Source organism: Rhinoderma darwinii, chromosome 13, assembly GCF_050947455.1.
Source record: "Rhinoderma darwinii isolate aRhiDar2 chromosome 13, aRhiDar2.hap1, whole genome shotgun sequence".
In the NCBI taxonomy this organism is placed as follows: domain Eukaryota; kingdom Metazoa; phylum Chordata; class Amphibia; order Anura; family Rhinodermatidae; genus Rhinoderma; species Rhinoderma darwinii.
Genome location: NC_134699.1, coordinates 38,865,631 through 38,891,112, shown reverse-complemented (window position 1 = coordinate 38,891,112; position 25,482 = coordinate 38,865,631). Strand labels below are relative to the sequence as shown.

General features: G+C 43.1%; 1 protein-coding gene across 8 annotated transcripts in view; it reads right to left on the bottom strand.

The window, feature by feature from the left end:
* Positions 1 to 25,482, bottom strand: part of PTPRT (protein tyrosine phosphatase receptor type T) — a 251,708-nt gene that overhangs the window by 102,494 nt on the left and 123,732 nt on the right. For all 8 annotated transcript variants that reach the window (XM_075845729.1, XM_075845735.1, XM_075845730.1 and 5 more), the window contains exons 5-6: positions 18,575 to 18,690; positions 17,779 to 17,953 (exon numbers count right to left, since the gene is read on the bottom strand). In XM_075845729.1, the coding sequence (XP_075701844.1) occupies positions 17,779 to 17,953; positions 18,575 to 18,690 (291 nt within the window). The remainder of the gene's footprint in view (positions 1 to 17,778; positions 17,954 to 18,574; positions 18,691 to 25,482) is intronic.

The following is a 25,482-nucleotide window of genomic DNA, read 5'->3' as shown; positions in this document are numbered from 1 at the left end:
TAGCTGCCGGGCCACCTCAATCATTATGCAGTGTAGAAAGACCTTATTGCCAAATTGATGTCTGATCACTATTTTCTTACTTCTCTTTTACATAGTTCAGCTGGAGAAGGTAAAAGGAGAGACACAATCGCTGAGAAACTTCTGTGGAACGTGTTGCCCGATCAGAGGTCAGGATAAAATACAGGGGTTAACAATCGGTATGAACTAAATGTAGGCCAAAGGACACAACATGCAGCATAGAATCAGGAAGATCAACAGAAGATGACAGATTGATGCTTAGGGTATGTTCACATGCTTACTTAAAAATGTCTGACAATACGGAGCTGTTTTCAGGGGAAAACAGCTCTTGATTTTCAGACGTTTTTTGTGTTTTTCGCTGTTTTTTACGGCTGTTTTTGGAGCTGTTTTTCTAGAGTCAATGAAAAACGGCTCCAAAAACGTCTCAAGAAATTACATACACTTCTATTTCGTGACCGTTATTTTACGCGGCCGTTTTTAAAAATGGCCGTGTACAAAAATGGCCCGTCGGAACAGAACGCCGTTTTTCCCATTGAAATCAATGGGCAGATGTTTGGAGGCGTTCCGCTTCCGATTTTTCGGCCATTTACGGCCCGAAAAACAGCCTAAAATTAGCCGTGTGAACATACCGTTAAAATGTAGGTTCATCTATAAACATTTCAAGCTTTATTTCTAGATACAATTTATATATAACCTTATGCAGCTACTTTACCTAACATCTACAAATCTGGAGTGACAGGATGTCCTATAGTTCGGTCTCATCCAGGGTTGTCTGTTAGATGCTTCTTAGAAACAGTCAACACTGTGCTGACAGGTAAACTAATAGCTTAAAGGGGTTCTACCATTAGAACCACCTATGTTTATATGCCCCATTAAAGGGGTTATTCCAGAATCGAACTTTCAAAAAAAAAAAAAAGCTTTGTAGCCTATAAGTCTACATAAAGCCACCCAAACATGCTATTAGGTACTCAGCAGCTTCTGTTTCTCTAGTAGAATGTGGGTGTTCCTTTATCCATTGCCATGTGACCAATGTTTGCTTGTGAGAAACTACATTTCCCACAAGCCCTTTGCTATTCCCACAAGTTCCCTGCAAACCTTGTGTGCTGCCAACATTTTCTTTGACTCTAAGCAGCGCTTACAGTACAAAGTGCGGCATACACAAAGTGAAAGAGAGGCAAGGAGCGCCTTCTTCTGTAACAGCAGTTGGTGGATAGTGCGCATGCCCGTCTTGATCAGTAAGGACGGTGCAACTACACATGCGCGGTCTGACTACTCAGAAAGAAGAGGATACCCGCTATAGAAGAACAGCTTTAATCACGCGTGCATGCTCCGCCTTTGCGAACAGAACTACAGGAAAACTGATTCCAGGGCATATAGGTACAAACCATCTTGGAATATAAGGATTTTTGGGGGTTGAAATCTCGGCAACTGTTGACTTGAGATAATGACTTGTGTTTGGAAAGTTGTTTTATTTATGCAGTGGGGGACATTGAAGCTAGAATGTAATTCCGAGACTACCCCTTTAATGCATAACTCACTACTGCTTGGGTCCCCCCTTTATTAGGCAGACTGAAGAGCCTCTACGAAGTGGTTTCTGCTCGGGAAAACCCAGTTTGACTGTTTATTAAATGGTCGCCTTTTCATTTGAAAAAGCGCCATGTAATACTACAATGTGTGACTTCCCACATAAATAATAAAAGTTTTAGCTGCCAGACTGGTGGTGATCAGGTGGGTCATCATTTAGAATAAGGGTTGTCCAGATGGAACTCCTGATATAAAGGAATGCAGTCTAGAAGAGATTAGTGCTGTGCCCGATATAGAGAATAGACCTCCGAGAAAGCAAATCAGCAGAACATAACTCTGTACAGACACTGAAACAGCAGGGTGCTGTTGGGAGATGTAAGTTCTGGGCTAAGGAGAAGCCAGTAGAATTTTGAATGAGAATGGGCTATAATTCATGATCTAACTCAGGAGGAGCACAAGATAAGAAAAGCAAATTATTTTTAAAGTTACTCAATGTTACACGCAAGATGTAACGTTAAGACTGTAAGAGAAAGAGTTCAATATTAATAATAAATGTTTATTCTTTCTAATATTAATCTATTAGTAATAATAAATTACTCTGTTCTTGGCCTTCCTCTCCGTCCTGATATTTCAGAGCTGCACTTAACAATCTCCAGTCATGTATTGCCCAAACTCTTGTATTCAGTATTTTCTAATGTGGTGTCCAGCTCGTATAGAAACAGCCCAATTAACTGGAATCTTGACTGTAAAGGATCTGCCAGGCACAGCGGGGTTAACGCCCATAGGTAATCAGTCGGCACCTGAGTCTATGTCTCTGAGACTGACTCCATCTTCCACCACTCAGGATGGCAGGCTTAGGAGTGGGAGAGCCTATCGCAGCCTGGCCAGACTCAGCTAGCTCCCGCCCTCTGTCTATTTATACCTGCCTTTCCTGTTCCTCCAGTGCTTGTGATTCTTCTCGTGTGGTTTCCTGGCCCAGCTACAGCTCCTGACTATTTGATCCTGCTCCATACTGACCCTGGCTTACTGACTACTCTCCTGCTCTGCGTTTGGTACCTCATACACTCCTGGTTTGACTCGGCTCGTTCACCTCTCTTGTTGTTCACGGTGTTGCCGTGGGCAACTGCCCCATTTCCCTTAGCTTTGTGTACCCTTGTCTGTTTGTCTCGTGCACTTACTGAGCGTAGGGACCGCCGCACAGTTGTACCCCGTCGCCTAGGGCGGGTCGTTGCAAGTAAGCAGGGACAGAGTGGCGGGTAGATTAGGGCTCACTTGTCCGTTTCCCTACCCCTATCATTACATAATCACAAGCCCGTTACCTAGTCTACCCTGGTCCCTGTCTCTACTATGGACCCCCTTGAGACCCTGGCCCAGCAAATGCAGGGTCTCTCCCTACAGGTCCAGGCCCTGGCTCAGAGGGTCAAACAGCCTGACACTACCATGGTAGTGCCCCTCACCTCACCCCATGAACCCCACCTCAAGTTGCCTGACCGGTTCTCAGGGGACCGGAGGACTTTTCTCTCCTTTCGGGAGAGTTGTAGGCTTTACTTTCGCTTAAAGCCTCACTCCTCAGGTTCTGAGAGCCAGCGGGTGGGTATAATTATGTCCCGGCTCCAGGAAGGGCCCCAAGAGTGGGCCTTCTCCTTGGCTCCTGACGCCCCTGAACTTTCCTCCGTTGATCGTTTCTTTTCTGCTCTCGGACTCATTTATGACGAGACTGACAGGACTGCCTTTGCCGAGAGTCAGCTGGTGACCTTACGTCAGGGTAAGAGACCTGTTGAGGATAATTGTTCGGACTTTAGGAAGTGGTGCGTAGCTTCTCGGTGGAATGACCCTGCCTTAAGGTGCCAGTTTAGGTTGGGTCTGTCGAACGCCCTGAAAGACCTGCTAGTTAGCTATCCCTCTTCTGACTCCCTAGACCAGGTTATGGCTTTAGCGGTACGACTTGACCGACGTCTCAGGGAACGACAACTTGAAAGTTTTTGTGTTTTCCCCTCTGACTCCCCCATGATGCTTCCCGAGGTCCCGTTGCTTCGCTCTTCCACGGAAGACTCGGAGGTACCTATGCAACTCGGGGCCTCCGTGTCCCCCCGACAACGTAGAGAGTTCCGCAGGAAGAATGGTCTCTGCTTCTATTGTGGGGATGACAAGCATCAAGTGAACACCTGTCCTAGGCGTAAGAATAAGCAGACGGAAAACTTCCGCGCCTAAGTGATCATCGGGGAGGTCACTTGGGCGCACAGGTATTTCCCGTAAATATGAAACGTAATAAGATCTTGCTTCCCTTTCAGGTCTCTTTTGGTGGTAGGTCTGCTACCGGCAGTGCCTTCGTGGATTCAGGGTCTTCTACTAATATCATGTCTGTGTAATTTGCTATGTCTCTAGCTATGCCTTTGATTGATTTGCCTAAACCTGTTCCGGTAGTGGGTATCGACTCCACTCCTCTTGCTAATGGTTATTTTACACAGCATACCCCTGTTTTTGAACTCCTTGTTGGCTCCATGCATTTGGAGCAGTGCTCTGTACTGTTGATGCAGGGATTATCGTCCAATTTGGTTTTAGGCCTTCCCTGGTTGCAGTTGCATAATACCACGTTTGACTGGAATACTGGGGAGCTTACCAAATGGGGTAATGAATGCTTGACGTCATGTTTTGCTGTTAATTCTATTTCTCCCCCTGAGGTGGTGAACACGCTACCTAAGTTTGTGCAGGACTTCGCTGATGTTTTCTCCAAGGAGGCCTCCGAAGTGTTACCTCCTCATAGAGAATACGATTGCGCTATCGAATTGGTACCAGGAGCTAAGCTCCCTAAGGGTAGGATATTTAATCTTTCTTGTCCCGAACGTGAAGCCAAGAGAGAGTATATCCAGGAATGCCTGGCCAAGGGTTACATTCGCCCCTCTACTTCTCCGGTAGGTGCTGGCTTCTTCTTCGTAGGGAAGAAGGATGGTGGTCTTAGGCCATGCATTGACTACCGTAACTTGAATAAGGTCACTGTAAGGAACCAGTATCCCCTTCCTTTGATTCCTGATCTCTTTAATCAGGTTCAGGGGGCCCAATGGTTCTCTAAGTTTGATCTACGGGGGGCGTATAACCTTATCCGCATCAAAGAGGGGGATGAGTGGAAGACTGCGTTTAACACGCCCGAAGGTCATTTCGAATACCTCGTCATGCCCTTTGGGTTGTGTAATGCTCCTGCGGTCTTCCAGAATTTCATAAATGAAATTTTAAGGGATTACCTGGGGGGTTTTCTTGTAGTGTACCTTGATGACATACTGGTGTTTTCCAAGGACCTGTCCTCCCAGATTGAGCATGTCAGGAAGGTGCTCCAGGTCCTTCGGGAAAACAAACTGTTTGCGAAAACCGAAAAATGTGTGTTTGGGGTACAGGAGATACCATTTTTGGGTCAAATCCTCACTCCTCATGAATTCCGCATGGACCCCGCCAAGGTCCAGGCTGTGGCGGAATGGGTCCAACCTGCCACCCTGAAGGCGTTACAGTGTTTCTTGGGGTTCGCTAATTATTACAGGAGATTTATTGCTAACTTCTCGGTCATCGCTAAGCCTCTTACGGACCTCACTCGCAAAGGTGCTGATCTCCTCCACTGGCCTCCTGAGGCCGTCCAGGCTTTTGAGGTCTTAAGAAGTGCTTTATCTCGGCCCCGGTGCTGGTTCAGCCCAACCAAATGGAGCCATTTATCGTGGAAGTTGACGCATCCGAGGTGGGAGTGGGGGCTGTCTTGTCCCAGGGTACCAGGTCCCTCACCCATCTCCGTCCCTGTGCCTACTTCTCCAGGAAGTTTTCGCCCACTGAGGGTAACTATGATATTGGCAACCGCGAACTCTTAGCCATTAAATGGGCATTTGAAGAGTGGCGCCACTTCCTGGAGGGGGCTAGGCACCAGGTAACGGTCTTTACCGACCACAAGAATCTGGTTTTCCTAGAATCTGCCCGGAGGCTAAACCCGAGACAAGCTCGATGGGCGCTATTTTTTACCAGATTCAACTTTTTGGTTACCTATAGGGCTGGGTCTAAAAATATTAAGGCCGATGCACTGTCGCGTAGCTTCATGGCCAGCCCCCCTTCGGAGGAAGATCCTGCTTGTATTCTGCCTCCTGGTATAATCATTTCTTCTATTGATTCTGATTTAGTCTCAGAAATCGCTGCTGATCAAGGTTCAGCTCCCGGGAACCTTCCTGAGGACAAGCTGTTTGTTCCCCTGCAATTCCGGCTAAGGGTACTTAGGGAAAACCATGACTCCGCACTATCTGGTCATCCAGGCGTCCTGGGTACCAAACACCTCATTGCCAGAAACTATTGGTGGCCTGGGTTGCCTAAAGACGTTAAGGCCTACGTCGCCGCTTGTGAGGTTTGTGCTAGGTCCAAGACTCCCAGGTCCCGACCAGCGGGCTTACTACGTTCTTTGCCCATTCCCCAGAGACCTTGGACCCATATCTCCATGGATTTTATCACCGATTTGCCTCCATCTCAAGGCAAGCCGGTGGTGTGGGTTGTAGTAGACCGCTTCAGTAAGATGTGCCACTTTGTGCCCCTCAAGAAACTACCCAATGCCAAAACGTTAGCTACCTTGTTTGTCAAACACATCCTGCGTCTCCATGGGGTCCCTGTCAATATTGTTTCGGACAGAGGGGTACAATTTGTTTCATTGTTTTGGAGAGCCTTCTGTAAAAAGTTGGAGATTGATCTCTCCTTCTCCTCTGCCTTCCATCCTGAAACTAATGGCCAAACTGAGAGGACTAATCAATCTCTAGAACAATATTTAAGGTGTTTTATCTCTGACTGTCAATATAATTGGGTCTCATTCATTCCCCTCGCCGAATTTTCCCTCAATAACCGGGTCAGTAACTCGTCAGGGGTCTCCCCCTTTTTCTGTAATTTTGGGTTTAATCCACGGTTCTCCTCCGTTTCACCTGGAAGTTCCAACAATCCCGAGGTAGAGGTCGTTCATCGGGAACTGTGCACAGTCTGGGCCCAGGTTCAGAAGAACCTAGAGGCGTCCCAGAGCATACAAAAAACTCAGGCTGATAGAAGACGTTCTGCTAACCCCTTGTTTATGGTCGGGGATCTGGTGTGGTTATCGTCTAGGAACTTGCGCCTTATGGTCCCGTCCAAGAAATTTGCTCCCCGGTTTATTGGGCCGTATAAGGTCATTGAAGTCCTCAATCCTGTCTCCTTCCGACTGGAGTTGCCCCCATCTTTTCGAATACACGACGTGTTTCATGCCTCCCTCCTTAAACGCTGCTCCCCGTCCTTGGCTCCCTCGAGGAGACCTCCTGTTCCCGTTCTCACCCCTGAGGGGGTGGAATTCGAGGTGGCCAAGATTGTGGACAGCAAGATGGTCCAAGGCTCCCTCCAGTACCTGGTCCATTGGAGAGGATACGGGCCTGAGGAGAGGACTTGGGTACCCGCCCGGGATGTTCACGCTGGGGTATTGGTCAGGAAGTTCCACCTTCGTTTCCCCAATAAACCAGGTCCACTTAGAAAGGGTCCGGTGGCCCCTCATAAAAGGGGGGGTACTGTAAAGGATCTGCCAGGCACAGCGGGGTTAACGCCCATAGGTAATCAGTCGGCACCTGAGTCTATGTCTCTGAGACTGACTCCAGCTTCCACCACTCAGGCTGGCAGGCTTAGGAGTGGGAGAGCCTATCGCAGCCTGGCCAGACTCAGCTAGCTCCCGCCCTCTGTCTATTTATACCTGCCTTTCCTGTTCCTCCAGTGCTTGTGATTCTTCTCGTGTGGTTTCCTGGCCCAGCTACAGCTCCTGACTATTTGATCCTGCTCCATACTGACCCTGGCTTACTGACTACTCTCCTGCTCTGCGTTTGGTACCTCGTACACTCCTGGTTTGACTCGGCTCGTTCACCTCTCTTGTTGCTCACGGTGTTGCCGTGGGCAACTGCCCCATTTCCCTTAGCTTTGTGTACAATTGTCTGTTTGTCTCATGCACTTACTGAGCGTAGGGCTGTACCCCGTCGCCTAGGGCGGGTCGTTGCAAGTAGGCAGGGACAGAGTGGTGGATAGATTAGGGCTCACTTGTCCGTTTCCCTACCCCTATCATTACATTGACCTTAACAAATCAGTTTTCCCAACTTTTTTTAGATGTGCAAATATTTAGATTTTTTTTTTAAGGCATACGCCCACCTCACTGAATTGTAACAAATTGATTCTGTCATCATCGAAGTGTTCTATGGGTGTTTCCCCATCAGTGCCAATGTTTGAGTATAAAGTATGAGCCAAAAAATGAAGATTGGTAAATCGCAAGGAAAAAAATAGTTTTATATTTATTGAATGTAATAACATCTCATTTTGGGAAGGGACACACTCATTCCTATGGTTATTGTATGGTAGTCCAATGTTATCTCATTATATATACCTTAAAGACTAAGGGGGAGGGGTTAAAATTTACAGAAGTTATAGTACCAAAAAATAATAAAAAGGGATTTCCTTACTGATTTCACTCCATGAAAGTGGCAATTGTGGTAGTATTGCCGAAGCCAGATAAGGATCCTCGACTAGCGGAATCCTACAGACCAATTTAGTTGCTCACAGTAGGCATTAAGATACTAGCTAAGGTTCTGGCTAATAGACTGTCCAAAGTAGTTATAGCTATAATAAATTTGGACCAGGCTGGCTTTATGCCAGATATGTTAGCAGCTGAAGAATTTACCTTAATATTCATACGCATCGGGAGGTTCAGACAGTGGCTGCTTTTGGATGCAGCCAAAGCCTTTGATAGCACTATGAAGTGAAAAGATGATCAACTTAAGCACGAATGGTAGAAATATATAAATATATAAATTTTATTACATAAAGACATAAACAGGTTAAAACAAGATGGAATAAAAAGATGAGTCACACAATGGATAGGGTGTGAGCGTCTCTCCTGTGTGCGACCATGTCTCTTGGTATGTAACTATTCTCCACATCTGTCAGTTATCTTATACTGGTATTTTTGACAGGATTTAGCCCTTTGCAGTACATCAGTATCATTTTTCTCTACTATGATATATTTGGCATTTTTATCAAACACTGTTTTTATTATTACATCTACTAATTGCCTCTCTTTAAGACCTTCTATATGTATTGTGTCTGCAATCTGCTATTAATATGTGTAAACAAGCCATTTTTTGCTCTGGTCTAGCATAAGCGGACGCCTAGCCATTGTGTGACTCATCTTTTTATTCCATCTATTTTTAACCTGTTTATGTCTTTATGTAATAAAATGTATATATTTCTATATTTCTACCATTCGTGCTTAAGTTGATCATCTTTTCACTTCATAGTGCTCCCTAGTTGCTTTTGATCAATGCACCAAGGTTCACTTGGTCATTACTAAGGATTTTTTCAAAGTGCCATCTACACAGACTGAAATATTGTATTATAGTTAGATGCTCATACATTGCACTATTTGAACTAAAATCCCTTTGTGGGTATTTCTTGGTTTTCAAAGCCTTTGATAGTGTGGAGGTACTTGTGGACTATTTTAAGGAGAATGTGGTCTGGTAAGAAAAATATTTATTTGGTGAAGCTTTTATACGCATCCCATAGAACCCGAATACGAGCTAATTGCTTGCTATCCAACACATTCCCATTATATAGGGGTACCCGTCAAGCCTGCCCACTCTAACCACTGCTCTTCTCAGTGGCTATTGAGCCCCTGGTTGAGGCAATACGAGAGTCTGTGCATGTATGGGGCTTACTTATGGGAACATTTGCGAGAAAGCTGCTCTGTATGCAGATGATCTTTTTTTGATTATTTTTAGATGATTGGCCACAGTCACACAGATCTGTTATGTCTATCATTGATGACTTTGGCAAACTATCTGGACTTGCCACTAATTGGATGAAGTCAGTAATTTTTCCATCTCCTCTCTAGAAGAGCTGGTGAGGTCCCCCTCTTTACACATTCTCCCCTGCATCCAGTTTTGGCAAATCTCATCTGGACCCATTATGCACTGAATTTGCTATCTTCACATTAACCCACTCTTCTCCTGCTGAAATCTTGGGAGTTGAATCTTTTCTATAAAAGCTGATGGGTATCCCAAAACCTGTACTGTGGACTCTAATAGGCCCAGTTGATCTAATTTGTAGGCTACGGAGTAGAAAACTTTGAGATGAGCTATTGGCCTCTGCCTGGTCTTCTGATGCTATCATCTTCAAGAGGGCCACAGTTTTCATTTTTCCTGACCTACCAAGGCGCATTATACAATTGCGCTCAGCTCTCAAGTCTCTACTTTCTAAGTTGTCTTACCACTGGGAACCCCGATTTTCCTTGCCTTTTAAATATCTCAACAAACTGTTTGTCCTCCGTACTCCCTCTAAACTCAATGTATTTTGTACAGTAATGGATATGGCTCCACTGGACCTGCCTACCTGGGGCTCTCTAATATAAAAACTTTTCTCTCCTTTATTGCCATTCTCTGAGGAAGCCCGGAGTAGAAACAATCATCCCCCTTATCTTACAGTGACTCTCCTCTGTGTAGACAACTCCGTCTGGATTTCACCTTAACCCCTTAAGGACACGGCCAATTTGAGTTTTTTCATCTTTGATTTTTCCTCCCCGCATTCCAAAAGCCATAACGTTTTTATTTCTTTGTCGACATATGAGGGCTTGTTTTTTGAAGGACAAGTTGTAGTTTTTCATGGCACCATTTATTGTACCGCATAATTTACTGTGAAGCTGAAAAAAAATTACTTGTGGGGTGAAATGGGCAAAAAACATTGATTACGCCATTTTTTGGGGGTTTTGTTTTTACAGAGTCCATTAGGTGGTAAAAACTACACATTCACCTTATTCTACAGGTTGATACGATTACGGCGATACCAAATTCATATGTTTTGTTTTATGTTTTACTACTTTGAAAAAAATAAAACTATTACATTTTGCGGGGCGAGCTGTAGTTTTCACCGATACCATTTTGGGGTACATGTGACTTTTTGATCACTTTTTATTTAATTTTTTTGGAGAACTATTTTACGGCGTTCACCGAGCGGGTAAAACAATGCTAAATTGTGATAGTTCAGACTTTTACGAACTCGGCGATACCAGTTATATTAACTTTTTTTTTTTTTAACATCGCTTTAGGGGAAAAATGTTCAAAGGTTTTTTTTTTTAACTTTTAATACTTTATTTTTTTTTTTGGAACATAAAAAAAAATATTTATTTAACTGTTTTTTTTACTTTTTTAATTAGTCCCCCTAGGGGACTTGACGTATCGTTGGATCTCTTGCATAATGCACGGCAATACTAATGCCGGCGGCGGGGCTTCAGAGGAGTACAAAGATGGCAGACCTTGGGGCTATCATTAGTCCCCCAGCCTGCCATGACAACCAGTGTCAACAGCCAATCGCATCACGGGGGGCGCGATGGCGTGTTGGAGGGGGCGCCCCCTGATTCTAACAATTTAAATGCAGCGGTCGCGATTGACTTGCAACGTTTAAGGTGTTAAACCGACGGAATAAAAGTGATCTTTGATTCCGCCCATTGCAGTGAGGTGTCGGCTGTATAACACAGCCGTCAACCGCTGAGTATGGAGCGAGCTCAGCCCGTGAGCCCGCTCCATACTTCCCCTTAACGGATGTCACGTACTAGTATGTGACAATGTGACATGTCGTTAAGGGGTTAAGGTAGTGAAGGCTTTATTTTACTTGGACTGATATTCGATTTGATTACTACTCCCCCTCTCTTGCCTTAATATCACAATATTACAGTTTTATCCTGATGCTCTGCAGATAATATTGATACTCTCTAATTCATGTGTGTGATCTTTACTATTGTTCTCCTAGACCTAGAACCTCTTTACACTGTCCCCCAAATAGGGACTGGAAGACTTTCCTCCCTATAGGTATATTACCACATTTAGTTTCTTAATTTTCCCCCAGGTATTCAGTTATCTGTTCCAACACTATTAACATGATGTGTGCTGATGGTCTTTAAGTTTTATGTCTTCTACAAGAATATGACGCTTACTTAACGTATTTGTTATTGATACCACACCCAGGTTTTATTACATTTTGTCGAAGCACTTGACTGCTTTCTTTTGCCCGTTTCTATGTCCTACATACTGCTGATTTTTTTTGTACCACTTGGAAGAAACAATAAAAATATAATTTAAATAATAAAAAAAATTTGGCACACTTGTGCGATATTTCTGAAGTTACCGTACATAATTATTATTTTTATAATTTGATGAGCGGAAGAAACAGTTTGTCGTGTGCTAACTATCTTGTCAGAGTTGTTTGACGTCTGTCTTTTTGTCCCAGCTGTGTCCCCACCTCAGGGTCTCAAATCTAAGAACAAGTTCACAGATCCCAAATGTATCCTAGGGGTTTTCCACAGGGCCAAGCTCTGTAAAGTGGAAGAATCTTCTTAGCAGCTAAAAATCTCTTTAAAGGCTGTCACTGTATCACATATGAGACAAATTGACTCTTTCATAACTTTTAGTATATATTAAAGCTCATGTTAATATATCCATGAAACATCTAATCACATAACTCTGCCTCGCTTGTCTGTCTTTCTATTAATAAATCATGAAACCACTCTTCAAGTCCTCCTCTGCTTAACCGTATTGCCTATGAGAAAACATGCTCCTATTTTGTATCTCCTGAGCATTTGACTGTATAACTCATAATTATTCATACCCATATAAAATGGCATCATAACTCATAGAGGTGGACTGTGAAACAGTTGTGCCAGCTGAATATGAATAAATTCACACCTAGCATGACAAAACCTGAAGGATGATTACAGTTTTCAAAATGATACACAGTAGACATGCAACATTCTTTAAAGGGATTTGCCCATTAGGGACATTTTATGGCATATCCACAGGATATGAAATAAATGTCAGATAGATGCGGGTCCCATTTCAGTAACCCGCACCTATCTCTAGAACGGGCACACTAAACCACGTTCTACCTTTCTCGGCTCCCGCAGCCTCTAGCAATTTCCAACCATGTAATCAGAAAACAGCATAGCTCGCTGACCTACACTGTTTCCGTAACTCCCATGGGTTCCGCATGGGACCCGCATCTATCTGACATTTATGGCATATCCTGTGGATATGCCATAAAATGTCCCTGATGGGCAAATCCCTTTAAAGAATGTTGCATGTCTACTGTGTATATGCCATAAATGTCCCTGATGGGCAAACCTCTTTAATCCATTAAAAGGGTTGTCTGATAAAGACAACCCCATTCCATATGCCCCATTATGGTATATGGACATCATAGAGAGGTGTTCACCATTTAAGGCCCCCTTTATTAGCCAGGCGGACCCAGTGCATCCATATATTTATTGGTTATATTCATGTAGTAGCACACTGTATGGGTAACTGAAGTTGATCGCTGGGTTGGCTTCAATTTTAAAAGTTATTGTATTCATGAGACAACCTCTTTAATCCCCTAGGAAGTGAATCAGCCTGTTTAGGTTAAACGGGTTTTCGAGATAATATGACTATGTATTAATGCTTGTAATTTATTAATGTAAATACATTTGTAATATACTTACATTTTCCAAATAGCCCCGTTTCCAGATGCTGTCGTGGGGTACTTGACAGGTGACGTCACTCTCTGGCCGCTGTGTTGATCTTCAATTATTTTCCCAGTATACGACACGTCACTTGTATGTGCCATGTATGGGCTGTTTTGTTGTACAGCCCGTAACGCGCATACACGGTACCTGCTGTTATCGCGGGAACAGCAGGGACCGCGAGAACTGAACAGCCCATACACTGCACGTCACAAGTGATGTGTCGCATACCTGGAAAAGAATTGAAGATCAACACAACGGCCAGAGAGTGACGTCACCCGTCAGGTACCCCACGGCAGCATCTGGAAACGGGGCCAGTTTGGAAAATCTAAGTATATTACAAATGTATTTACATTAATAAATTACAAGCATTTACACATAGTCATTTTATCTTGGAAAAACCCTTTAAATCTCAATCCAGAGGAAACAATTCTTCTATTTTAGGAACAAATACTAAAAAAATTACTTCTTTATTGATTCTCCAACATCTTAAACCTAGTAAACAATTCTACCATCCCTAGAATTGGGCATCTGGGAGCATATTAGGGGCCCTCAAAAGTGCATTAATATTCAATATGAAATGTTGAGCTGTAGCTACCATATTTTATAGGATTGCATTTTGTTTGGCCGCATCCATTCATATCCATTGTATAATAGAGCAACATAGTATTCATCTGGGGATACTATAGTAGACTTGTTACGGTCGGAAAGAGCAAATAATATGTGTAAAGTACAGTGGAGTAGAAACATTTTAGGCAGAGAAGATTCTGGATTGTATTATACAAGCTTATTATATTGGTCTCTATTGTTTTTTGCAAGAGTTGTACACAATGCAATGTCGAAAATGCTAGATTATCTGGGCAACTAATACTTATGGAAATCCTACTGGGAAATATATAAGGTCATGGCTTTGACACCCTGTCTGTACAATGAAAAATTACAATTTGTTTGTGACGACAAACAAATTTCCCTTTAGGGATAAATAAAGTTCTATCTATCTATCTATCTATCTATCTATCTATCTATCTATCTATCTATCTATCTATCTATCTATCTATCTATCTATCTATCTATCTATCTATCTATCTATCTATCTATCTATCTATCTATCTTTCGCCAACATATCTCACAGTGCTTGACAATCGTTGGAGACAGTAAACATAAAATTACAAATAATGTACACACATGAACATAAATTAAAAACATTTGCCAAAATGTGATAGGACCCTGTCAGTAATAAGTAACAATCTAAAGGGGATGAGGGAAGTGATACAATAGGTGTAAAGTTCTAACTTTGTCCAGCAGTGGACCAGACATATTTATTTTAGGTGGGGAAATATAAATACACATATATGGACCAGTCACTCAGCCAAAAATGCATAGAGATGCAAAAAGGGTATCATACTAAGTGCAGAAGAGTTGAATGTGCGGGTATCTGTGACCAGGTCAGATTGTATGGACATCCATATGTGCAGCTGTGCCTTGTACTGCAAATCAACCCCTTCAATCTACTGATCGGTAGTGGTCGGGGAGTTTAGACCTTCACTGATCAAACTTTGAAGGCCTATCCTAAGGATAGACTATCAATGATTTTGTGATGGAACATTCCTTTAATACTCTGCTTTCTGAAACTTGCATAATACCATTTTTACTAATCTCAGTAAATGTTTTACCAAGCCTCTCTACCTGTGACCAATATTTCCAGCACTGAAGTGTTAGATTAAATCTCCAAAATCAGTAGGAGGGCTGTAAGGAAATCAAGACAATAATGATAAGATAGTAACACACAGTTGGAGATTCTAGATGGAAGTGAGAAGACAGCAGGAGGGAAGGAGGCTTCTAGATACCTGCTGGGACATACACACTGTCTAAAATAAAGACAACAGGGTCCCAGAGAGACAAAGCAGTAGGAGAAAAAGCGGAGAAATGTAGATCTAGGTGACGCTTGGGAGGAGCAAGTGTAAGAAAGGGGATTTTATATATAGAAGCAAATGTTTAATACCAAAGAAGGACACATTCCTCTTAAAGCAAAGAATAAAGATACAATTAGATACAGTATGTTGAGAATTATTATGCAGTATGGTACAATCTAACATTGTAATTACAGTAAAAGAGGACCACTGGGATGTCACCCAGAGAGGCACTTTTACACCGGCTGATAGTCGGCCGGTGCGGCGGGCGCCGTTCAACGAGACATTGTTGATCGGCGCTAGTTTGCTCCTGTCACAAGAGCTATGGATGGGGACGAGCGGTCGTTACTCCGATCGCTCGTCCCCATACATTATTATCATGTCGGCAGCGCGTCTCACTGTTTACACAGCGAGATGTGCTACCGACAAAGATAATATTAAACTTTTTTAAAACGATACGATCAGCAGATGATCGAGCGTTTGCTCGTTCATCTGCTGATCGCTGCCCTGTTTACACAGGCCAATTATCGGCAACGATATGAACGCTCGTCTGCCCAGTAATTGCCCAGTGTAAAATAACCTTAATAGAGTTGATTGGATTGGCCACAACACCTGACCAATGCTGCACTGTATTAAATGTACCCATAGTTCACATTTACTATTGCTCATTGCTACAAGGAAATGATATTGCTCCATCTCATTATAACATCATCTGCAATAAGGAAATGAATGAAATGCAGAAGCCATGACTAAGGACGCTGCATGCGTCAGAAACGCGTAGGCACTGCTCACACTGCCATAAATCCTACCATCTACTTGAGAATATCTATTTGTAACGCTACCTGTTTTTATATTTATTTTCATTAAAACTTGGAAATAGTTTCCGATTTTAAACAAACCTCAAGGACACAGCACTGGATCCATCTCTTTGTTTTTTCCTTGTATTCCATGCGTGTGCCGACATGAGGATCCGCGCGCAAGTCTACACATGCGATAAGGTGAGCTGGAGGAATCCTCCCAAACTTTTTTGCTGCCCTGTTTACACAGGCCAATTATCGGCAACGATATGAACGCTCGTCTGCCCAGTAATTGCCCAGTGTAAAATAACCTTAATAGAGTTGATTGGATTGGCCACAACACCTGACCAATGCTGCACTGTATTAAATGTACCCATAGTTCACATTTACTATTGCTCATTGCTACAAGGAAATGATATTGCTCCATCTCATTATAACATCATCTGCAATAAGGAAATGAATGGGTGTGAAGCGTCTATTCCATAATTAATTTGGGATGATGGCAACTTTTAATTGAATCTCTACAAATATAACAGTTTCACAGTCAGCCCTCCTGTCTAATGGAACCATGTTCATTAACACAATTTGGGATATGCAGTTATAGGTTCCGTATCCTGTATTCTGAGATCTAAAATAAGGGATTTGTGGGTGCCATGGAAGCTGAGTGGCGAGCACTGCCACCTTGAAACTTTAGAGCTATAAGTACAAGCATACCTTGAAGCTCCTGGGAACAAGGCAAAATCTGTAACAGGGACCCCACCTACCATGTGTCATTTATAATACCGGTGTCTTCTTATGTGGTATAGGGTCCTATGGTCCACTCAAGCTCCAGTGCCTGGTAGTCATTTCCACCTCTGCACACCCTATATCTGCACCCCTGGCTATGGCTTCAAACCCGCAACCAAGGCAGTCAGGGGCGTAGCAATAGGGAGTGCAGAAATAGCAGTTCCACCTCAGCCCCGGGCCCTGAGGAGGCCCAATGCACATTTCTGGCACATAAAAAGACACCAGTATTCTAAATGGATCATGGTAGGTGGGGGACCTATAACAGATTTTGCATTGGGGCCCAAGTACTTTAAAAGGGTTCTCACCTACCGGACAACTGATGACCTATCCACTGTGTCCGACACCCGAACCCCGCACCGTTCAGCTGCTCTGGTGGCCTGTGGGCACCGGATGTTACGGTACATTATGCAATGTACGGAGCCGGAAGCAGTTGTCTCCATACATTGCATAGCGGCCGTGCTGCCGAACTGCAGCTCTGCTTCTATTCACTTGAATAGGTGCAGAGCTGCAGTACTGCAGCTTGGATGCTGTTCCATGACCCTAGCTATCTAATTCCGGCATGGACGTCCAGTGCCCGGAGGCAGCCGGAGTGGCTTAACAGTGCGGGGTCCAGGTGTCGGATCCCCACAGATCATGTACCGATTACCTATCCGGTGAATAAGTCATCAGTTGTCCGGTAGTGAATAACCTCTTTAAGTTATGCCTCTGAAGGTATATCTGCCTGGTGATTATATGTCCATGCGGTGCTTGTGTGAGTTTCATATTAAGTGCTTCTATTGTCTTCACATACTAAGAAACATTGCAATAGGAAAATTAACTTTTTATGAAACTAGGTCCATGAGAAGGAGAAGTTAATTTGTGGACCTCAGTGGACACATGAACTGATGTGAGTGGCTTGTATTTACAGTACATATTGCATTTATGTGAATTAAATGATATTCATGTTGACTTTCTTCTCCCTTTCCTCTCCGTTGATGCAATACCTGTTCCTTTTGAGGTGGTCAATTCTGTCGCATATCCTACATTTACATTATCTTCAATAAGAAGGAAATTTAAGACACTGACTTAATGATTACTCCCCAAAATAACAATATAGTACAGTGAAGGAATAGTATATATTTAAGTTCTTCAGAAAACACAATCCTTATTTAATAAGTAGGATTACTATGAGATGTTTGGTCTAGATTCTTACCTTTAACAATGAGCTCTGCATAGTTGGACACCCCGGAACCACCAGCTGATCTTAAGACACAACGATATTTGCTTATACTTCGCTGAGAAGTCTCCCCAACGCTGACTGTGGCAGAAAACCGTCTGTGATTTACCACGCGAGTTACCATGAGACCTGTGTCGCGGCCATTCCACTGCTGCAGAACAGAGATAAAGGCTCACAATCAGTCACACCGCTGCTGACAGCAAGAAGGTAAGGACAGCTTGTCTAATCCGCTATTATTTCTGTAAACGTGAAGTCGAAATTGCTAACTACTAAAAGAAAATAGTAAAATGTGCCAACTCAGCCATGTGCTATAAGCTATCAGACCACTTTCTAACCTAGCCTCATTGTATCTATAAATTCAAGAAAACAGTGTAAACTTTCTCCTTCATCATTTGTGGTCAACCTTCCGACTTTTATTGGCCTCAGATGTACTCCAGACCTATGCACTGTACAGGGTGAGGGGCGCCAGGGGCTGCAGGTTGAGCACCCCCAGGGCTACATGACTTTTCTGAGCTGTCAGTTTATCACCACTGGTTTAGCTTTTCCATAACACAGATATTAGGTCTATATACAGTAAAGCTGAGTTTGTTATCGGGCACATCTCATCAGGATACTGTGCTATGACAAGTTGGGGCTATCTGTGGTTTTCCATTCCAATGCTGGTGGAAAAGAGGGGCCCTGAACAGGTTTACAGTGCTTTTGTGACCCTTATTGTATGTATTGCAGCTACACTGGATAGTTCTATTCTTGCCTTGCACGTTGTCTTCCTTACCTGTAGCCATAGCTTATCATGTTGAGACCATTTCCCTCCAGCTATGCACTGAAACGTGGCATTCTGTCCAACATTCACCTCCACATTCTGCAAGCGCAGGAAATGGGGAGCGTTCCCTGAACACCAAGACAAAATATCTCAATATTAGTATGAAAACCTTTAAAGTAGCAAGCAAACAGCTTCCTAGCTCAGTTTAGTTATTAGAGGACTAAATGTATAGCTGCTGTCGGCACAGTCTCCTAAATGAGCTAAGGGCAGAGAATTACTGCTTATTCTTTGAGTGCCTGGCACAAATTCAAGGCAACTATAAAAAGATCAGAGAAAAGCAAAGGCATTTATAGAAATGTCAGGGACATACCTCTAATTTGTTTCTACTACACATACAAGGACATACACCTTAAATACAATAATCTGAAAATATACAGTAACTCTTATTTTTTACTTTCCTGTCATAAAATTCAATATGCCCATTTATGAGAACTTATGACCTGAACATTTCTGTAATGTACTACAACTACTTAACAGGGGCAGAAAGAAAGGCACCAACAAACCTCAAAATCATTGCCAGAAACCAGTTGTGGTGTCAAGAGGAACGTATTGCTACTATTATTTAGTAATTCAAAAGAAAATTGTTTTTTGCGCCCCCAGTTGAACTCTTACAGCATTGTCCTGATGATGTAAAGGCTGGTGGCATGGGTGCACCAGTCTACAGTTTCAGCCCTATGTGTTCAACAAATCATACTTGCAGACCTCCTGCAAAGTGTTTAGTGCATAGAGTCATAGATAGGAGTGCCTTCACCCGGGGAAAAGATTCTGCCCGCTGCTCTAGCTCAGTATCTAAATACCCCGGCCGAGGTAGAGTTGCTTGGCCCACCCCCTCCTTGGCATCAAAGACCTGGAGCATCTGTCCTGCCAACCCCACCCCCTAGCTATGCCCTTGACATAATGTTTTTCTGCAAATAGTACTAAAACAATATGGTTAAATTATACCAACTGCCCTTATAATTCCTAAAAAAATATCTTACTGGGGCATTTGATGTGCCCTTCAGATGGATTATAACTCCACATCTAACCATCCTAGGTGAGGTTATTAATAAGCAAGGTTTCATGAAATTTGATTGACCTGGATTATTAATTCAAGCAAATGGTTTGGATGGTTGTAATCTGGCATGTTGGATTGTATCTGGTATTACGCCAAACTTCACCCACCTATGACATGTACATCTGGGCATGGCACCATCCATACTGCCATAAATAAGAACATGATCTCTTGGTGGATTTGGTGATGCATCCCTAATGCATGCATCTTTTTATTACACATCCATCTCACTTTATAATACAAGATGATTCAAAAAGGATGGTGCAATATTATAGCCTTAGTATTCATAACCGAGGGAACATAACACAAATTTATTAACATGAAAAGACACTATCTACTCAAGTTTTATCTATACACTACAAATGTTCCTAGTGATTTTCAATAGTGACACGGCAGATGTTTAGGCGGTAATCCAGTTCTGTCCAGACGCGTGCCAGCATATCATCGGATATGGACTCCACTGTTTCAGTGATGCATTGTCTCAGGTCGTTCAGATCAAAGTGGCTGGGGGCACATACCCTGACTCCTTGATGTAGCCGCAGGGTGTTAGATCTCGCGATTGTGGAGGCCAGTTCAACATTGGTGAATCGTTATTTCCAGCGCGGCCGATCCAACGTTCCCGTAGAATATAATTCAGGTATCAGCGAACATCCAAATGGAAATGTGGAGGTTCACCATCCTGCTGATAGACTACGTTTGGCGGATCTTGCGCTATTTGTCGCATAAGCCATTCCTTTAACATGTACAGGTAGAACAGTGACCGTATCCTCGGCAAAAAAGAAGAGACCGTAGACTTTGCGCCTGCTCATTGCACAGAACACGTTTATTCATGCGCTCGATAAGGGCACATGGTTTTTCTGAGCCCCAAATTCTAATGTTGTGGCGATTGACCTTCCCACTAGGGTGAAAGGTCGCCTCATTGCTGAACACCAGCCTGTCAGCGAATTTCTCCTCTTCCAATCGTCCTTTTTTAATTACCCTGTATAGGAACATATACATTTGTTCATGACCAATTCCTAATACATTAGGACATATATATGTCTAATGTTTTCAGGCTGCACCGACATGTAAACATATACCTCTTCTTAAACTACTCTCATAGGTTTTTAAAATATATTTTTCCTAATATTATAGAAAATGTTGTGCTCCCTTGTTTCAAGCACAGGAAGGTATTACATGGCCCTTTTGCTTGCAAGAACATAGACAACAAGATTTGTATCTTTCAACTTTTAGTAATAAACAGGCACAAGGGACTTCTGCTTTCAACGGCTAACGCACAAACATGCCTAGATTAGGTCTGTAAATCTGTCTCCGCTGTTGGAGCAAACAATTATTATAAGTCTCCGAGTCCCAACAATGGCTGCGATAAGCTTGTGTATCACACATATCCTTTAGAATGAAGGGCTTTCCAAATACTGAGAAATCCCCTCTCCCAAGGCCCTAATAGATGCCGCTGCATCACTGCAGTCTTATTAAGACACTGAATCTTATGCCATGAGACTGAAACGTGAAAATAATGAGAGAGACTGTTTTACGGAGTATTTCATGAGATATAATTTAACTCACTCAGTACTAGAATATTACAACTCAGTCCTTCAATTTTACTTCCCTAGCCTGATATATATATATATATATATACACACACACACACACACACACACACACACACACACACACACACACACACACACACACACACACGTCTGTGTGTGTGTGTGTGTGTGTGTGTGTGTGTGTATATATATATATATATATATATCTACAGTAGTGTGCAAAAGTTTTAGGCAGTTGTGGAAAAATGTAGGAATGCTTTCAAAACTAGAAGTGTTGATAGTTTTTCTTATCAATTAACAAAATCCAAAGTGAATGAACAGAAGGGAAATCAAAATCAAATCAATACTTGGTGTGACCACCCTTTGCCTTCAAAACAGCATAATTTCTTATAGGTGCACTTGCACAAAGTCATTGATTTTGTAGGATTACAGTCAGTTGTATGATTAACCAATTGTATCAAACAGGTGATAATGTTCATCATTTTTATATGTAGGTTGAAACACAGTCATTAACTGTAACAGAAACAGCTGTGTAGGAGGCATAAAACTGGGTGAAGAACAGCCAAACTCTGTTACAAAGTTGAGGTTGTGGAAGACAGTTTCATGCAACATATCCACCATAGAAAGACTTAGCACAGCATCAAGACACAAGGTAGTTATACTGCATCAGCAATGCCTCTGCCAGGTGTTAGGGATCTGCCAGGTACTACGTCTAGGTATACTCCTGGGATTAATCAATCCACACCTGAGGCCAGACCTGTTCGACTGACACCATCTCCCACCAACCAGGGTGGCAGGCTCAGGAGTGGGAGAGCCTATCGTGGCCTGGTCAGTCGGAGTTAGCTCCGCCCCCTGTCCTTTATTACCTGCCGTGTTCTCCTCCTCAGTGCTTGTAATTCTTTTGGATTCCTGGCCCCACTGCTGCCTTGCTCCAGCGTGCTTCTGCCGTGCTTCTGCCTTGCTGCTGTTCTGCTTAACCTGCTTTGCTTTGCCTCCGGCTTGCTTCCTCCTCCGTGCTCACCTAGGTATACTCCACTTATCCTGATCCTGACCACCCGTTCGCCGCTCCGTTTCTTCGCGGCGTTCCGTGGGCTGCTGCCCCTTCCCTTGCGTGTTCCCTGTTTGTTCTCCCGTGCACTTAGACAGCGTAGGGACCGCCGCCCAGTTGTACCCCGTCGCCTAGGGCGGGTCGTTGCAAGTAGGCAGGGACAGGGCGGTGGGTAGATTAGGGCTCACTTTCCCTTCACCTCCTTCCTGCCATTACACCAGGTAAAGATTTCAAGGCAGACTGGGGTTTTAAGATGTGCTGTTCAAGCTCTTTTGAAGGAGCACAAAGAAACGGGCAATGTTGAGGACCATAGACGCAGTGTTCGGCAAAGGAAATTTAGTGCAGCAGATCAAAGACACATCATGCTTACTTCCCCTTGATATTGGAAGATGTCCAGCAGTGCCATCATCTCAGAACTGGCAGAAACCAGTGGGAACCAGGTACACCCATCTACTGTTCGGAAAAGTCTGGTCAGAATTGGTTTTCATGGAAGAATTACGCACAGAAAGCCATACTTTCGATGTGGAAACAAGGCCAAGCTACTCAACTATGCACGAAAACATAGGAACTGGGATGCAGAAAAATGGCAGCAGGTGTTCTGGACCGATGAATCAAAATGTGAAATATTTGGCTGTAACAGAAGGCAGTTTGTTCGCAGAAGGGCTGAGAGCGGCACAATAATGAGTGTCTGCAGGCAACAGTGAAGCATGGTGGAGGTTCCTTACAAGTTTAGGGCTGCATTTAGAAAAATTGGAGTTGGAGATTTGGTCAGGATTAATAGTGTCCTCAATTCTGAGAAATGCTGGCAGATACTTATTTATCATGCAATACCATCAGGGAGGTGTCTGATTGGCTCAAAATGAATTCTGCAGCAAGGCAACAATCCCAAACATACAGCCAATGTCATTATTATTAAGAACTTTCTTCAGCGTAAAGAAAAACAAGTAGTCCTGGAAGTGATATGGCCCCCACCGAGCCCTGATCTCCACATCATCGAGTCTGTCTGGGATTACATGAAGAGACAGAAGGATTTTAGGAAGCCACATCAACAGACGATCTGGGGTTAGTTCTCCAAGATGTTTGAAACAACCTCACTGCGGTGTTCTTTCAAAACTGTGCGCAAGTGCACCTAGAAGAATTGATGCTGTTTTGAAGGCAAAGGGAGGTTACACCAAATATTGATGTCATTTGGATTTCTCTTCTGTTCATTCACCTTGCATTTTGTTAATTGTTTAAAAAAACCACTACGTTAACACTTCTGTTTTTGAAAGCAATCTTACGCCTCTTTAATTCAGGGGTGTGCAGTTCACACAGGGCTCTCTGTCTGGGGAAGACAGGCATGCTAGCCTGTGAGAGTCACCACCGTGTGAGATAAAACTGTGAAGGTTTTGAGGTGCTGGGCACAAGGCTCAGTGTCTCGTAGTGAGGAACACTGAATGTGTTAGTTAGCGGCTGGACGGCCTAGGGTTTATTTTGTATGTTTATTGTTGTAACATTGACTGCTGTGGTGAAGACAATAAAGCTAGCTGCGGCTGGTTTAAACCTTCTATTCAAGGAGTTGGAGTGAACTCTCTATGTGTGCCAACCATCTCACCTGGGAGATGGCGATCCTGCGAGCTAAGTGGTCCCCAGGTTGTCACAATATATATATATATATATATATATAGTAAATCCTTTCAAAATACGAGACTGCACACCTTGATGGTGAAAAAAGTGGATTTATTCACCACATGCGACGTTTCAGCCCTACTCCATGGGGCCTTTCTCAAGCATCTATATCTATATCTAAGCATGCTTGAGAAAGGCCCCATGGAGTAGGGCTGAAACGTCGCATGTGGTGAATAAATCCACTTTTTTCATCAAGGTGTGCTGTCTCGTATTTTGAAAGGATTTACTTGGTATTTGGGACATTGGTCATATGTCCAAACGAGACCTTGCACCCTGGCTGCACGTATTTTGACAAACGGTGCTGCTTGTTTATCCTTTGTTTATATATATATATATATATATATATATATATACACACATATATAACTACTAAAACAGGCCACAACATTTAGTAAGTGTTAGAACTAAGCAGTAAAATAAACTATAGACCCATTGCCTAATTTATCTACTCCTTCCAAATGCTACTGTTATAGCAGCTGACAGAGACAGATAAGGGAAGGCAGCACTGACTGCTCTTGGCATAATGTAGTAACATAGTATGCAAGGCTAAAAAAAATACATAAGTCCATCCAGTTAAGCCTATTCTGCTGCAATGTTGATCCAGAGGAAGGCAAAAACACCCATTAGACAGAAGCCAATTTTCCTCATCTAAAGGAAAAAATTCCTTTCCGATTCCATATGTGGCACTCAGAATAAATCCCTGGATCAACGGCCCATCGGCAGTAATCTTGTAAACATAACTTGTAAACATAATTTGTAATACTATTACACTTAAGTAAGGCATCCAGGCCCCTTTTAAATGCTTTTACTGAATTAACCATGACAACATCCTCTAATGAAAAGTTCACTTACAGTAAAGAACCCTCTACTATGAACACTAAACATGCTCTGTTCGATCTGCTCATTTCTAACAATGCAGAGCTTGTTGGGAATGTCATTGTTCGTAAAAACCTCGGTAACAGTAATCACAATATAGTTACATTTTACCTATACTGTAAAAAACAAACACAGGCTGGGAGGGCAAAAACACTTAATTTTAAGAGGCCAATTTGCACAGGGTGAGGGCTGCAATTCAGGACATAGACTGGGAAGAACTATTGTCAAACAATGGTAAAAATGATGAATGGGAGATTTTCAAATCTACTTTGGGTTTTTATAGTGCAAAATGTATTCCTATAGGTAAGGGCGGATATACATGAACGCGATATACGTCCGTGCAACGCGCGTGATTTACACGCGCCTCGCACGCACCTATATTAGTCTATGGGTCCGTGCAGACAGTCGGGGATTTTTACGCAGCGGGTGTCCGCTGCGTAAAACTCACGACATGTCCTATATTTCTGCATTTCTCGCGCATCACGCAACCATTGAAGTCAATGGGTGCGTGAAAATCACGCGCACCACACCACACAGCAGTAAAACGTATGATTGAAAACAGAAAAGCATCACGTGCTTTTCTGTTTACAAACATACAGAGTGTCATAATGATGGTGGCCGCACGTCATATGGTGATGACACACGGAGCTGTTAAGTGCCTTTT